Source organism: Aedes aegypti, chromosome 2, assembly GCF_002204515.2.
Source record: "Aedes aegypti strain LVP_AGWG chromosome 2, AaegL5.0 Primary Assembly, whole genome shotgun sequence".
Taxonomy (NCBI): domain Eukaryota; kingdom Metazoa; phylum Arthropoda; class Insecta; order Diptera; family Culicidae; genus Aedes; species Aedes aegypti.
The window spans coordinates 127,392,916-127,408,636 of NC_035108.1; the positions used below are offsets into that span (position 1 = coordinate 127,392,916).

Consider the following 15,721-nt stretch of genomic DNA (forward strand, 5'->3'; position numbering starts at 1 on the left):
AAAATCTGGCAAAATTTCCGAATAGTCTATACTTATTCCAGACAGAAGACGAAGAAAGTCTATGTATTCTAACCATGAAAAGGTACAGTTATACGCTATAATCATATACACACTCAATTCAGAATGCCGATCTCAGCTGTGCTAATCTTGGTCAAAGGTCGTGTGCTGGCATCTCAGTAAAAGGGAAGCTTGATGTCAGCGGCACTCAAAGGTGCTGTTTGAAAATAAATGATTTTTTCTTTCTGACATATAAGTAAAATTCATTTTCTGACCGCTCGGCTGTGCGGATCTCGGTAAAAGAATGAAAATTATTTGAACTCAACTCTCTGGGTGATATGAATAAAAAACTTTGAACTTTACTACATGTAGCATCTACTCAAAAACAAAATCCACAAAGTTTACTACACTTTTGGAATGAATAAAAAACTTTTCGAACATGTAGTACTTACTACTTTCGAACATGAGCAGTGACTGAAGCTGCACGTTAAGAAATTTTCATTCAGAGTGCAGAGTGATTCTGCACGTAAAGAATAATCTATTCAGAGTGACGCATAAAATTAATACAATCATGCATATGAAGAAAATGCATGGAATCTAATCGATTACGCGACAATTTGAACAAATCATGAAGGTGCTGTTATTTAACAAGATTTGTAGTGTAATTTTGCGATTAGTCTGGTGTTCTCTCTATGTCTATGATTTTATGATGATGGTACATCAAAGAATTTTCTGGGTGGTTTTCGGCCTTCGCCAACGCCGATGATTTTTTAAATACTAGCTTAACATTTATGAAGAGATCTTGAGATTACAGCTATCAAATTAGGAACCACATATTTTCTAGCACCAGTACTGAGATTCTGGTAAAATTGCGGTAGAATTTTGATGCTCCCCGTGTGTTTTCTTAACAGTGTTTTCTTCTAAGTGTTTCTGTGATATTCTTGTTATTTTGGTGGGGTTTCTGATAGTATCCTTGGAATGTCTAGAACTTAGAATGTAGAGATTTTTATGAGAATTGTAGTGATTCCATTGGTAGTCGTTAGAATTCAATGAGGATCTCCCCTAAAGCACCAGGGTTCCCTTTGAAATTATTAAAATTCTTAACGATTCCACAAAAAATCCCATTGAAATCTATAAAATATTTACCGACATTCAAAACGTTTATATTAAAGCTTTACTTTGAAATTCCAACGGAACTGGAGATCAACGGAATCTTAAAGGTTTTTACAATAATTACAAAGATTGATTTTCGGAATTACAAATATTCACACAATAATTCGCAGGAATCCCACCGCAATCTCATAGATTCTTATAGAAATACCGTCTCAAAGATACCCACAGAATTCCAAGAGATTAATATTCGGAATCCCATTCCCACCCCAATTCTCGAGTTTTTACCAGATTCCTAATATTTCCGCAATATTCCTAGAATGGTATTTAAATTTTCAGAATTATCATAAAAAATCCGACATCCCTATCGGAATCTCAAAGTTCCTACAGAAATTCCGGAATTCAAAAGGAAATCTGAGATGTCAGATATTACACGTAAAATTCAGAATTACTTTATCAATATCTGAATTCCTACCGACATCCTAAAATTCCTAGAAAATGACATAATTATCGTAATGCCAGAATTCACACGGATATTACAAATTGCTACTGCCGGTAATCTTACCGGAATCTCAGAATTGGCGGAGCGAAAGTTTTCGTAACCTCAGAATTCCTTTGCAAAACTCAAAATACCTTCCGATATATCAAAACTCATATCGTTTTCCCATGATTTTTACTCAAAAGTAAATTATTCCATTCAATTCCGCAAACTCAAAGCATGTGTAGCAACCTCTGAAGCTAACTACCAGTAGCTTTGTAGTAAATGCTACCTTTATTCATAGCAATGCGTTGTTTGTAGTATGTTCGAAAGGTGTAGAAAGGAAAAAGACACAAACATGGTCCACTCGTGTTCCACATATAGCGTTTACTACCGAGAATGTAGTAAACTCAATTTTACTACATTTTATTCATACGGCCCTCTATGTCGATGTTTGCTTTGGTCCCTTCATTCTGCATACGACTTCGCTCTCCATATCTCCATATCTCGATATGTTCCTGTTGATTTTTCATTCCCAATTTTCTCTCTATATGTTGATATGAACATTATTAAAGGTTACTAGACCAGATTCAAATGGTTCAGAACAATTTGGAAACTCGAAATGAAGTTTGTTTGTTCATTATTTTCCTAGTAACGGAGTGATTTTAAATCTAGTGTTCATTAAAATAATGTTCTTTGTCTCGATCTCTCCCTATCTCGATGGTTCTTTCGATATCGAGATGTGGAGAGGCGACTGTATAAAGATTATGAATATTAAGTTATGGAGAGATGACTGTAGCGCCGTCTATCAAATTATTTCTCAATTAGGTTCCACCGTTAGACACGAACCTTCATTTTTTCCAGGATGTCGAGATACAGAAGATTGAAGAAAATTTTTTACTAGCACCACCTAGCGGAAAAAAATCTCAATCAGGTTCCTTATCATTAAATAGCCGTGCTGAACAGGATTGCCGAAGATACCAACCTTCTAGCTCATTTGGATGTAGAGATATCCGTTTGAGGCCAATTTTGGAACTCTCGTGTCCACGTTTTTCCTAGAAAAGGGGGAGAAGTCAGGGGGATGTATCACCCAATGAATGCGAGACCAACTAATCACATTTACTTCAAAATTTATGTTAAATTAATTGATCTACTGTTATCCGAATTTTTTTTTTTTTTTTTTTTTTTTTTTATTTGGCAGGCTCAGGCGCCGTAGGGCATAACAGAGCCGAAATCTTTTCTTTTTTTACATTATTTACATTTTGAAATTTGAACTTATTTTAAAAACTATGTTAGTTTGCGGAAGTTTTAAGGTTAGTGGATACATTTGAAATAGGGAAGGAAAGGATTTTTTGGAATTACTTAAGCTACTTAGACTACTAAGCTGATGAAGCTTGAAGGGACAGGATGTCCAGATCTGTAATGAAACTAAACAGAAACGGTTTGTGGGAGACACGACGAGAAGAGGACAATTTGAATGGGAAAAAGAAAGACAGGGAACGAACACAATCAAACCCGGATATTGATACGCTTCAAAAACAAATGGATTAAATTCATATATTCTAAATCAAGGCCCGCCAACACTTCCCTGACAGGTTTCTGCTGTTTTCCTCGGATCCGGAGAGTTTCAGTCAGCTCAGATCTGACGCCACGATGCTCAACGCATCCCCACACAACATGTTCGATATCCTGGTAAGCCACGCCGCAAACACAGAGATTGCTTTCTGAGAGCCCAATACGGTGGGTATGCGCGCTTAACGAATAGTGATTGGACATAAGCCGACACATGACACGAATGAAATCACGGCTCATGTCCAACCCCTTAAACCATGGCTTTTTCGACACCTGTGGAAATATGGAATGCAGCCATCTACCCATTTCTCCGTCTCTCCATTTCTGTTGCCAGCTGATCAAGGTCTCCCGACGGGCCAATGCAAAAAATTCTTCGAAGGCGATTTGACGCTCGTAAACATCGCCTTCTTTAGCGCCTACCTTAGCCAGAGAGTCCGCTTTCTCATTGCCAGGAATGGAGCAATGCGAAGGGACCCAAGCTAGGGTAATAGTGTAAGAGCGAATTGACAAAGCACTCAATGCCTGGCGTATTCTATTCAGGAAGTACGCTGAGTGCTTCACCGGCTTCATTGACCGAACAGCCTCCAGAGAACTTAAACTGTCGGAAAAAATGAAGAAGTGCTCGGGTGGGAGAGAACTGATGTACTCTAAGGTGTAATGTATAGCTGCTAGTTCAGCAACATATACAGAACATGGTTTTTGAAGCATGAAGGAGGCGCTATGAGAAACGTTGTAAACACCGAAACCAGTGATATCATCCATTTTTGACCCATCAGTGAAGAACTGTCGGCTCTCGCTGACATGCCCGAATTTACTTGCAAACATGGGAGGGATAAACTTTGAACGAAAGTGATCTGGTATACCATGGATATCTTGCTTCATGGACAAATCAAATACTACAGAGGAACAGTCGAGTTCTAGGAAGTTATCACGATTGGTGTTAACCGAAGATGGGCTAACCTCCAGCGTCATGTACCAGTAGTACACACTCATGAAACGAGTTTGAGGGTTATGTTCAAGTAGCTTTTCGTAGTTTTCAATAACCAATGGATTGAGAACCTCACAACGGATGAGGAACCTGAGTGTTAACTCCGCGAAACGATCTGTCAGGGGCTGTACTCCTGCAAGTACCTCTAAACTCATTGTGTGAGTCGAGTTCATGCAACCTAGCGCGATGCGAAGACAGCGGTACTGAATCCGCTGTATCTTCAGCATATGTGTTTTCGCCGCGGATTGAAAGCAAAAGCTACCGTACTCTAAGACCGACAAGATGGTTGTTTGGTACAGCTTGATCAGATCTTCCGGATGGGCTCCCCACCATGTTCCGGTTATAGTTCGCATGAAGTTGATTCGTTTTTGGCATTTCTGTGTCAGATACACAATGTGTTTCCCCCAGGTGCATTTGGCGTCGAACCAGACCCCGAGATATTTAGAAGACAAGCTATGAGTGATTGTCTTACCCATGAGTGTAAGCGGAAACTTGGCAGGTTTGTGTTTCTTTGAAAAGACAACCATCTCAGTTTTCTCCGCAGAGAATTCGATACCCAGCTTTAAGGCCCAAGTAGACAAATTGTCCAGAGTATCTTGTAAGGGTCCTTGTAGTTCGGCTGCTGTTGGTCCTGTGACAGAAACAACACAGTCGTCTGCAAGCTGTCTTAACGAGCAATTTTCCATGAGACAGTCATCAATGTCTCTCACATAAAAATTATAAAGAAGGGGACTCAGACATGATCCCTGGGGGAGACCCATGTAGCTAATTCGTGAAACTGACAAGTTGCCATGAGTAAAACTCATATGCTTCTCGGACAACAAATTGTACAAAAAATTGTTCAAAACTGATGAAAGGCCACTTGCGTGGAGTTTGTCTGAAAGGACATCAACACAAACTGAGTCAAAAGCACCCTTAATATCCAAAAACACTGAACCCATCTGTTCCTTTTGGGCAAAGGCAAGTTGAATTTCTGAAGAAAGCAGCGCAAGACAGTCGTTCGTTCCTTTGGCTCTGCGAAAACCAAACTGTGTATCTGACAGCATGCCATTCGATTCAACCCATTTATCCAGCCGAAAGAGAATCATCTTCTCTAACAACTTGCGAATACACGACAGCATCGCAATTGGGCGGTACGAATTATAGTTCGACGCGGGTTTCCCGGGTTTTTGGATGGCTATTACTCTCACCTGCCTCCAGTCATCCGGAACAATGTTACACTCCAGAAAGTGATTAAACAAGTTCAATAGGCGCCTCTTTGCGACGTCAGGTAGGCCCTTAAGCAAATTGAACTTGATTCGATCCATTCCTGGAGCGGAATTGTTACATGAAAGGAGAGCAAGTGAGAATTCAACCATCGAAAAAGGTCTATCCATGGCGTCCCTATCCACCGGAATATCTCGTCGCACGCGATCAACAGGAACGGAATCCGGACAAACTTTCTTAGCGAAATCGATAATCCACCGAGGAGAGCTCTCTCGATCTTCATTAACCGACGATGTATTACGCATTCTTCTTCCGACGGTCCAAAGCGTTCTCAACGAGGTCTCACGTGATAATCCTTCCACAAAATGACGCCAATAACCGCTTTTCTTCGCTTTGACCAAGCTTTTAAACTTGCGTTCAAGGGAAGAATAGCGCTCATAGTTGTCAATTGAACCACGTTTCCGGAAGTCTTTAAACGCGGCGGATTTCTCGCGATAGAGTGCCTTACACTCTTCATCCCACCACGGATTGGGAGGCTTCTTGCGAACCGACGGACCAGGCACAGGACGGCGTTGGGCTTGAAGAGCGCTGTTGAGAATCAACTCGGATAAAAAGCGATACTCTTCCAACGGAGGAAGTACTTCTATCGCTTGTTCTCCATCAATGATCGTTTCCGCGTACTTTCCCCAGTCTATGTGCTTTGTGAGGTCGTAGGCGAGATCGATGGATGAAGACTGTTGTGTTCCATTGGAAATTGAAACTACAATCGGCAAGTGATCGCTACCATGGGGATCCTGGATTACCCTCCATGAACAATCCAGCGATAACGAGCTTGAACATATTGAGAGGTCTAAACGGCTATCCCTAGGACTTCCATCTTGAGCTGGAGGTGCCACTCGTGTAACTTCCCCAGTGTTGAGAATTGTCATATTGAAGTCGTCGCAGAGGTCATATATCAACGTTGATCGGTGGTCGTCATACAGTTCCCCCCAGCCTGTTCCGTGGGAGTTGAAATCCCCAATGAACAACCGTGGTTCAGGCATAACAGAGCAGATGTGAGAGAGATCTCTGCGAGAAATCGCCGATCTCGGAGGAAGATATATGGAGGCGACACTGAGGCTTTTGCCTCGGATAGTCACCTGACATGCAACGACTTCAATGCCTGACATCGGCGGCAGATCGACTCTGTAGAACGAGTGATGCTTTTTGATCCCCAAAAGCACTCCTCCATATGAGTCGGATCGATCCAGGCGAATAATATTAAAATCATGGAAAGGAAGGGTCACATCAGGTGTTAGCCATGTTTCTGATAACGCAAAAACATCGCACTGTAAATTACTAACTAAAAATTTAAAACTATCTAATTTAGGCATAATACTACGACAGTTCCAGTGTAGAACAGAAATCATATCTTCGACCTCTGTGGATAAATTATCCATCAAAAGATATGATCGTTGCAAGGAGGGGCATTCTAGAAGCCAGTTGCTTCAAAAGAGGAGTCACACATGGAAGCAATCCTTTGACAATGTTCTTCACTGGGTCAGAAGCATTGAAGAAATTAAGGATGATATCTACAATGCCAGAAAGCGTAAACATTGGAACGCCCTGAGGTTGCCCTAGGGGCTCCGAATGCGAACTTTCTTTTGGCTGAGCAGTTTGAAATTTTGGAATATTTGGGATTTTAGATTTTCCCGGTAGTGGCGGAAAGTCTCTTTCCTCTTGGAGTTTGAATCCAGGAGGTGAAAGCTTTGAGACTTTCGCGACAGGCTTAGTATTTTTCATGGCTGGTGGGTCATCACTGCTAGACAGATTCCGAGGCTTTTTTGTGGGTCTCTGGAGTCTCACACGCTTCCTCGATGAACCCTTGAAAACGAAGGAAATTCCTTCACCAACCTCAGAGTCGGAGCCCTGATCATCAAGAGACAGAGAAGAGTAGATATTTTGGGATTCAGCAGACGGAGCAGCCTTTTTCAACATCTCGGCAAAACTACGCCGAGAGCGCTGCTCTAATGATCGTCGCTGATGTTGCTGCCGGCGTACGTACGTCGGGCAGTTTTCGAGGGCATGTGGTGGACTTTCGTTGCAATAAACGCATTTTGGCGGTATACTACATGCACCATCCACATGTCTCTCCCCGCAAGAAGCACATCGAGGTTTGTTGCAGCAATACTGGGCAGTATGGCCCAGCTGCTTGCAATTTGTGCAATTCATTACCTTCGGTACGTACAGCCGCACAGGTAAACGAAGTTTGCCGATTACAAGAAAATTCGGCAAAGCAGATCCGGAAAAGGTCACACAGAAGGATTCAGAATGTGAATAGATCTTCTTTTCTCCAACCAGGGATACGGAATGCAATTGCTTGCATTCCAGTATGGGGACAGATGGGAGAGAAGGGTTTTTGAAGCGACCACAACCCTGCATCAATTCTTCGCAGGTCATACTGCCTTCGGTGACCACTCCCGCAATCTCAACCCGATGGCTTGGCAGATAAGTTTGATACTCCCGAGTAAAGAGCTCACAGGCCACAATCTCATTGGCCTGTTTACGGTCACTGACGGTGACGCGCAGCTTACCAGAACCCACTGTGTCAATGGCGACAACGGAAGAGAATCGCTTAGTCAGATCCTTACTGATCTGAATAGTGTTCAACCGTTTGCCTTTGGATCGAAAGAAAACAACAAAAGGCCCACCAGAGTCGGGCGGGTAGGCCTTGAGGCGAGGGGACGTCGGAGATGGTAGAATATTGGTGACCATTTGAGACACATCAGATTGAGGGGACACACATGGATTGGGCATAGAGGTGTTTGTGTTTTGTTGGTTCAACACATTCGAAGACTCAGTGAGGGGATACGACGTTCCCCCGCCATCATCATCTACACCCATTGCGGTAGCTTAACACCGCAAAGGGCGCACGAATAACTCAAACTAACACTATTCGAAGAAATGGAAATTGAATCAAACTGAAAAAAAAAAAAACACATACAATGGGGAAAGGGAAGAGGGAAAACTTTCACACGCAGTAAAAACTAATCAAAAAAGACGTGAAGAGGAGAAGAACAACGAGAGGTACTTATCTTTTACTCTATCCACGCTGGCGTCGTCGATGCTGTAACCGATGGGCGTCTACGCTTGGGGAGAGGTAGCAAGTAACGTACGACCATTCGCTGGGACGCGTAGATGTGTGGTTGATCTCCGCTGTCCACGCTATACGCACACCACAGACGATGATCGCACTGATGAACTCTGCACTGCACACAGGTAGCACACGGGACGGGGTGCGAGCTGCCTTCGATGATACACGTGATCAAAAAAGGACGGTCTGGTTCCTGGTTCGCTGGTACGGTGTATGTGTGGTTGGTCTCTCACTGCCTGCCACCAACCAACACGATGGTGACCACTGTCGGCGTGGAGAGCGCACCGCTGTGCACGCTATATGCACACCACAAACGATGATCACTCAGGTAGCACACGGGACGAGGTGCAAGCTGTCTTCTACGATACACGTGATCGGAAAATAACCACGCAATGGCGAAAACGTTCAATACTTTTGCGCAAAACTCGATTAAACGGCAACACAATGGCTTCGCCAAAAGTGTTCCGCTTCCAAGCCGAACTGAGGCTCTTCACTGCACTAAAAACACTTTGCAATAGGCGTCGAAATACCAAAGATTTGGAAAAACGGGGGTGAACCCGGACACACGAGAACTATCGACTGTCTCGCACGGTAGCTCAACAAGGAATGAGTTATCCGAATTGTGGCCTTTTAAATTTATGGTTCGTCTCGGGATTTTAAGGGTTAATAACTGTCTAAGTGCTCTAAAAACATTAAGCTAAGAAAGAGGCTCTGTCCCAGTGGAGACGTAAGGCCTACAAAAAATATTCTTTGCTTTGTCACGTTGTTTGGAAAGATGTAATGTACATTTTGGATAGTTTCCAATAAGCTTTTCCATAATCTATCTAGCCATTCCTCCAGGACATCCTTCAGAGATCTTTATAGCAGTATTATAACAGTTTATTACACTAAGCATATGAATTTCTACTTATGCTTAAGTCTTCAAATCCAAATTAAATGCATTGCACACAAAGCGCACGTTTGCTTCCATTCATTGCACATCGTCGAAGTTTCCGGTCATCCATCGCTAGAATGGCACCTGTTTATTGCATCTCTGCATGCTGCGGCATCAGCCACAATGTTGTTCGATTGATGGCACTGTTGCATAATCGTTATGGCCATACCTGCAGTTTCACATGCTTTCATCTCAGCAATATGTATTCAATAACGCACTATTCATCCCTAACTCGTTTCGCCAAACCCACTTTCAGACAAGATCAACTGCAACATTTGCGATCAGATCCTCGAGGGGCTGGAAGTCATCGATGACGAGCTGGACGTGTTCGGTATCCACATGGTCAAGATTCAGGATCCACAACTGGCGAAACGCTACTCCATCAAGACCTTCCCTGCGTTGGTCTACTTCAGGTGGGTTTGACAACTTTTAATTGATGGATTTTGGACGGATGAATTAATTTTATTTCTTTTTTCCTGCAGAAACGGAAACCCGTTGCTCTACGAAGGAGATCTTCAAAGTGAACAGTCGGTACTGGAATGGCTTATCGACGACGATAACCGTGAACTGGCTGACGAAATCGAAGAAGTTAACGAACGCATGTTGGATAGATTGATGGAGCAATCTCCGCTGCTTTGCGTATTCTACTGTGAGTTGATTTTCTTGATTACTGGGAAACTCGTGAATAATTCTTTGTTTTTGGGATATAGATGACGAGGACTGTCAAGAGTGTGAAGACATTCTGGAAGAGCTAGAGATGATCGACAGTGAAGTCGACTTGTACGGTATCGACTTTGTCAAGATTGCCAGTTTGAACGCTGCTCACAAATACGGAATAACCAACATCCCATCCCTGGTTTACTACAGGTAAGACAAACCGGTAGAAAAAATCGGAACAGAACCTTGAAAATTGTTTGATTTTTAGGAAACAAATCCCAATGCTGTACGACGGAGATATGCACGACCATCAGCGCGTCATGAACTGGCTGACATCCCAGGATGTTTTCGAAATCAAGAACGAAATTGAGGAGGTTAACAGGAAGATGTTGAACAAACTGTTGGACGAGAACGAGTTTCTGGCCGTCTACTTCTGTAAGTATCTATGCATCCACTTGAATACCGTAGCAGCACTAATGCTCTCCTTAATCCTGCAGTCGAAGAAGACCACGCCGAGAGCAACGCCGTCCTCGAAAAGCTCGAGCTGATCGATAGTGAAACGGACAACTTGGACATTCCCATGGTCAAAATGGGAGATCCACGATACGCCCGCAAGTGGGGAGTCACCAAACTGCCAGCCATCGTCTACTTCCGCAAGCGGTTCCCTAGCATTTACCGTGGTGACCTGTACAATGAGCAGGACGTTCTGGAGTGGCTGCGGAAGAATCGCTTCCGCCAACCGGAGCTCAACATTCTAATGTACGGATGCATCGCCACTGCGCTGGGATTCATCGTCTACACTGCATTCCTGTTGCAGTGCTTCAAACCAACGCCACCTCCACCGGTTCAGCATCCGAAACAGAACTAGAGCAGTGCAACTTAAACCTTCTTTTGTTATTTTTAAACTCCACAAACAGCTCTTTGACAGATGGAACTGTCGCAAGACATTTTTTTAATTCATAGGCTAGTTTAGTCGCAAGATAAATTTTGAGTAATTTGTTATTGTATAATTTGTATAAAACAGAAAATAAAATATTTCTTAAATATTTTTAACAGTTTGGCAAATCAATTTCATTAGTAAAAATCACATGTTTTATGCACTCAATCGTCCAAACAAGAATCGTTCAATCGAGAGCACTGAAAACTCACTTTTTGTTAATAGCTGGAACAGAATAACTGTAGTAGAAACTCTCACAATGTAGATAGTTAAACAAAAAAAAATTTAAAAATGATAATAAGACGCCACAAAAACAGAAACTTGTAAAAATTGAAACCATGCATTTTTAGTAGACATACTGTACTGATGTAAAACGAAAGATGCAAAACGTTAATATTAAGTCGTCCTGCAACACATGGAAATCGCTTAGGAGAAGAAAACAACCATCAATCGTACCGCGCGCGAACTAGTTAGGGCCGTATCGTAACTTTTACTAAACGATCAAATCGAAACAAATAAACTCAATAGACGAGCGACAACCGGAAATAGACAGCAACTCCCAACCACTTCATTTAGACTCTCACTCTTCCCGTTTTTACTCCTTTCTCGATATTTCACGCATCAATCCTGTTTGCGTTACCAACAGTCGTCAGCTGGTAAGGCCAGCAAAAACCAAATCCTCCATCCGTATTTGGAACCGTGTAAATATGAAGTCTTGAGGAGCTCCTCAGGATGGCAGCGATCGTTAAGTTATTATTATTTGTTCTGACAGTGAAAGAGTGCTTAAGTGGCAGAAACGTGTTCTCTCTGCTGTGTAAGGTTTTCCTTTATTCCTAGATTGTATGTGATTTGTACGTTCTGGCTAAGTCATGCAAGCATCATTACATTATTTCATACATTTTGTTTCCTTCATAATCAAAAAACAATTAAAAGTAAGTTCAGTTTAAACGAAGAATATAGCTGCCGTTGATAAACGTTTCATTCCCTGGGTTTTTATTTCATACTGATGACTGGCATTTTTTTTGATAAAAACTGGGGCTTAACAGCCGTGCATTAGTGGTACTCTACCTAAAGCAATCAACTAGTACTTCACGGTGTGACCAAAACAGTACTCTTCAGTGATACTTTTCATACTTTTTGATATCTTTTCGATCCTTTTAGGGGCCATGCACAAATTATGTCATATTCCAAAGAGGGGGGGTGGTTTTGGAAAGCATGGCAGGCTGCCATTGGCAGCCTTATAGATTCCCCGGAGTACCAATAAAAAAATGTGTCAAGAAAGGGGAGTGGGTTGTTCCATAATTTGTATACCAACCCTCAAGACCCGTGACTTCGATTTTTTGTTGGACCCGTTGGTGGGAGTAAAATATCGTTAGATATGGTAATGGTGGGACCACAGACAGACGTTTAAGCAGGAACAAATTTATTCAAAATTCCTGTGTAAATTCTACCGTGGTGTCACCTAGGGAGCAAATTGCTACAGTACAGTGACAGTTCGTAAAAGCACGTGGTTTCAACTTCTTGCTTACCGCCCAGTCCACCACCAGTTGCAACTGGACAATAATATGAAAACAATCACATTAAAAATGATTCACACAATTGTGATACTTTCACGCCAATTTATTTAACATGAATAACGATCATTCAAGGGTATTATACTAGCATGAATCTGTGAGTAAATTAAATGCCAACTTGTGGTAAAAATTAAAATAGATTCAATAAACTTCTACATGAGAAATTAGATCCAAAAGGGAACATCACCCACCCAGCGCAAACGTGATTTTTTCGGAATGGTGTCTCCGGACGAAAATTTTCTAAAATTATAGCGCATATATTGACGGTAAATGTTAGTTCGCAACTTCAAAAATGTATTTGGAACCTATTGGTTGTGCGTAATTATGAAGAATGTGTCAAAAAGAAGAAAAAGAATAAGTATGGAGCCACATAGCCCTCTACCCATCATATAACTAAGTACTACAGGGTAATAAGAGCCATTGATGAAACTTCCTCTAAGTAAAAGGGATACTCATGGATACTAATGACACTATCGACATTTACAACTACTAATGATGTATTATGAATCCCCCGAATAAATACACGGACCCCAAAAATGACTGATTTTTGCACTTAAATGATTGTAACTGCTATTCCTTGATCTTTAGAAACCTAGTGTCTTCTAGAGAATGATTCATTTTGACTGTTTACACAATTTTGTAGAACATTGTTGCTACCAGAAACTTCGCATTAAGTTGTGTACCATCCCTAAGCTGAGAAGCAGGCTATTTCCCAGTAAAGACGTAATGCCAAGAAGCAGAAGAAGATGGTTTGTTTCATGGTGATGGTAATTTCAATTATTTCTTATCTTAGATGATATTTATGACGGTTTTATTAGAGATGCATTAAATCCTAACAGATTTGACTTTCGGGCTGCCGCGCTGTTGTACTTTGTACAACAGTTGTGATTAATATGCTATCATTTTGCACCAACGATATCTTTCGACACCAAACCAAAATTTATTTCTCAAGAATCTTCTTAAGAACAACACTGAACAGTTTTTATGTACAGAATGGCCCCTTTATAATGCAGTATAATTAACAAATGTACATGAAAGTCGCGCAATAATGAACGCACTATATACGGTTCGAGTAAACCACAATTTGAAATCGGTATATCTCAAAATCCAGACAATATAGAAACTTGGGGTCTTCAGTAAAGTTGTTCTGAAGGTGAAGCGCTATCTGATGGCACCTCATTCAATTCGGAATTTGATCGCTAGGTGGCCCTAGAGGGCATGGAAGTTTTACTTTTGTTTTCCAGATATTTCAGGATTCTAACCATTTAGAAAATGTTGTCACTAAGTATGAAACTTTTGTTTGCCGATATCTCAGCAGCCTGACCACTTAGAAATATAGTGTCTTCGGCAAAGTAGTTCAGTAGCTCAAGGGCTATCATTATTTGAACCAAGAAATAGGATATTTTGCCATCCAGTGAGCATGAAATTTTTGTATTGCGGATACTGCATGATCTTGACTTTTTAGAGAGGCACCTTCGGCGAAGTTGTTTAGAAGCTCAGGGACTATCATTATTTTACAAAATCTCCTTGAATTAAACAAAGAAAGAATTTGAACTACTGAACAACTCTGCCCAAGACGCCATCTTTCTAAGTGATCAGGTTCCTGAGATATTAACGAAACAAAGGTTTTATGCTCACTTTCGCCGCCTGGTGGTAAAATTTTGAATCAACTAGCTCGAATAATGATAGTCCTTGAGTTACCGAACAACTTTGCCGAAGACGCCATCTTTCTAAGTGATCAGGTTCCTGAGATATTAACGAAACAAAGGTTTCATGCACACTAGCGCCGCCTAGTGGCAAAATCCCGAATTTTTTGGAAAAAAAAAAATTTTTTCCCGAGCACTTGGTGCTCCGCGAAGGCTTGGCAAGTGCTCCACGACCGTTTCAAAAAGTTGTACCAATGCCTTAAAATATCTCAACTTTTTATTTGAAAAATACTTTTATTTATATCAAACCAAGCCATAGTAAAAATTTTCATGAGTACAAATTTCGAGATCAGAACAATCGATTTTATTGTTAATTTTATCGTTGAGTAACTTGTTGGTTGCGAACAAACGATTTGATTTACACTTAAGACCACTGTTTTGTTCACTAGATTTTTACTCCTGAAAACTTGGAGGTAGTTTTAATTAAACTTCATCTTATGAAGTATATTACCTTATGGTGGATGACAAAATACAATTTATACAGTGCCAAAATGTCGACATTATCGAACTTCCATATACCTTTGGGTATAGTACTAAATTCGGTTTTTTCATCTACTTATGTTTGATCCTGCCCTCATCACCCGCCCCCGCAGGAGCAAGCGTCAAGGTCGATAGATCAAACACAACTCTTTTCAATGTATGCTTCTTTTTCTATATTAATGAGCTTAGAAAAGTTAAAAGATTTTACAAAAATAATGAGTTTTCTTCATGCATATTTTTTCTGTTTTTCGAAACAATGTTTTCTTTAATTATTGATACATTCAAAATTCCAAAATTCATACTTCATATGAGTTCTGCAAATAATTTGAGCGAGTAAAATGCTGTTTTACTCAAACCGGCATCGCTGAAGACGATTCAGTTGTCATATTTTTTATAGGCATGTTGAATTTGACAAAACTAACAAATTACTACAAATAATGCCGTATTTCCCAATAAAATTGCCTATTTTCAAGCGTTAAGGTGAAATTTTGACATGATACAACATTAGGAACATTTTACGAGTTTTATCAATATTACGAATATTTTCGTGAGCATTGCGCTTGTGGTTATCCCATTGAAACACATTAATGAAGGCTTTAGAAAGAAATATTTTGCTGCAGAAAATTACTCAGCTGTTCGGATAAGAAACAGTGTCGCAGTCCTAATCAAAACAAAAATCTGACATTTTCATGTCATGAACTTTGAAGTTTTTGACGAAATCTTGAATATAATTTCATTTAGATGCCTAATTGTCACAGTTTAAGTCTGTAATAAAATAGTTTGCTTAATAAACTGAAACAAATCTTTTTAGACTAGAGTAAAAAAGTTAGAATAAAATTAGATATTTTTAGAGATTGACCAATATAAACCTAACTTCAATGTTTTCATAGAAATCATAGGGTCAACTAAAAAAAACAGGATTTCAAACGAAGTGGTAATGAAAAACAGG

The 15,721-nt window shown here is 40.7% G+C and overlaps 1 protein-coding gene across 12 annotated transcripts in view; it reads left to right on the forward strand.

The window, feature by feature from the left end:
• Positions 1-11,713, forward strand: part of LOC5573987 — a 145,243-nt gene extending 133,530 nt beyond the window's left edge. For all 12 annotated transcript variants that reach the window (XM_021842268.1, XM_021842269.1, XM_021842270.1 and 9 more), the window contains 5 exons: positions 9,675-9,831; positions 9,901-10,067; positions 10,129-10,285; positions 10,344-10,510; positions 10,573-11,713. In XM_021842268.1, the coding sequence (XP_021697960.1) occupies positions 9,675-9,831; positions 9,901-10,067; positions 10,129-10,285; positions 10,344-10,510; positions 10,573-10,943 (1,019 nt within the window). In that variant the 3' untranslated portion in view covers positions 10,944-11,713. The remainder of the gene's footprint in view (positions 1-9,674; positions 9,832-9,900; positions 10,068-10,128; positions 10,286-10,343; positions 10,511-10,572) is intronic.
• Positions 11,714-15,721: the final 4,008 nt, after the last annotated feature.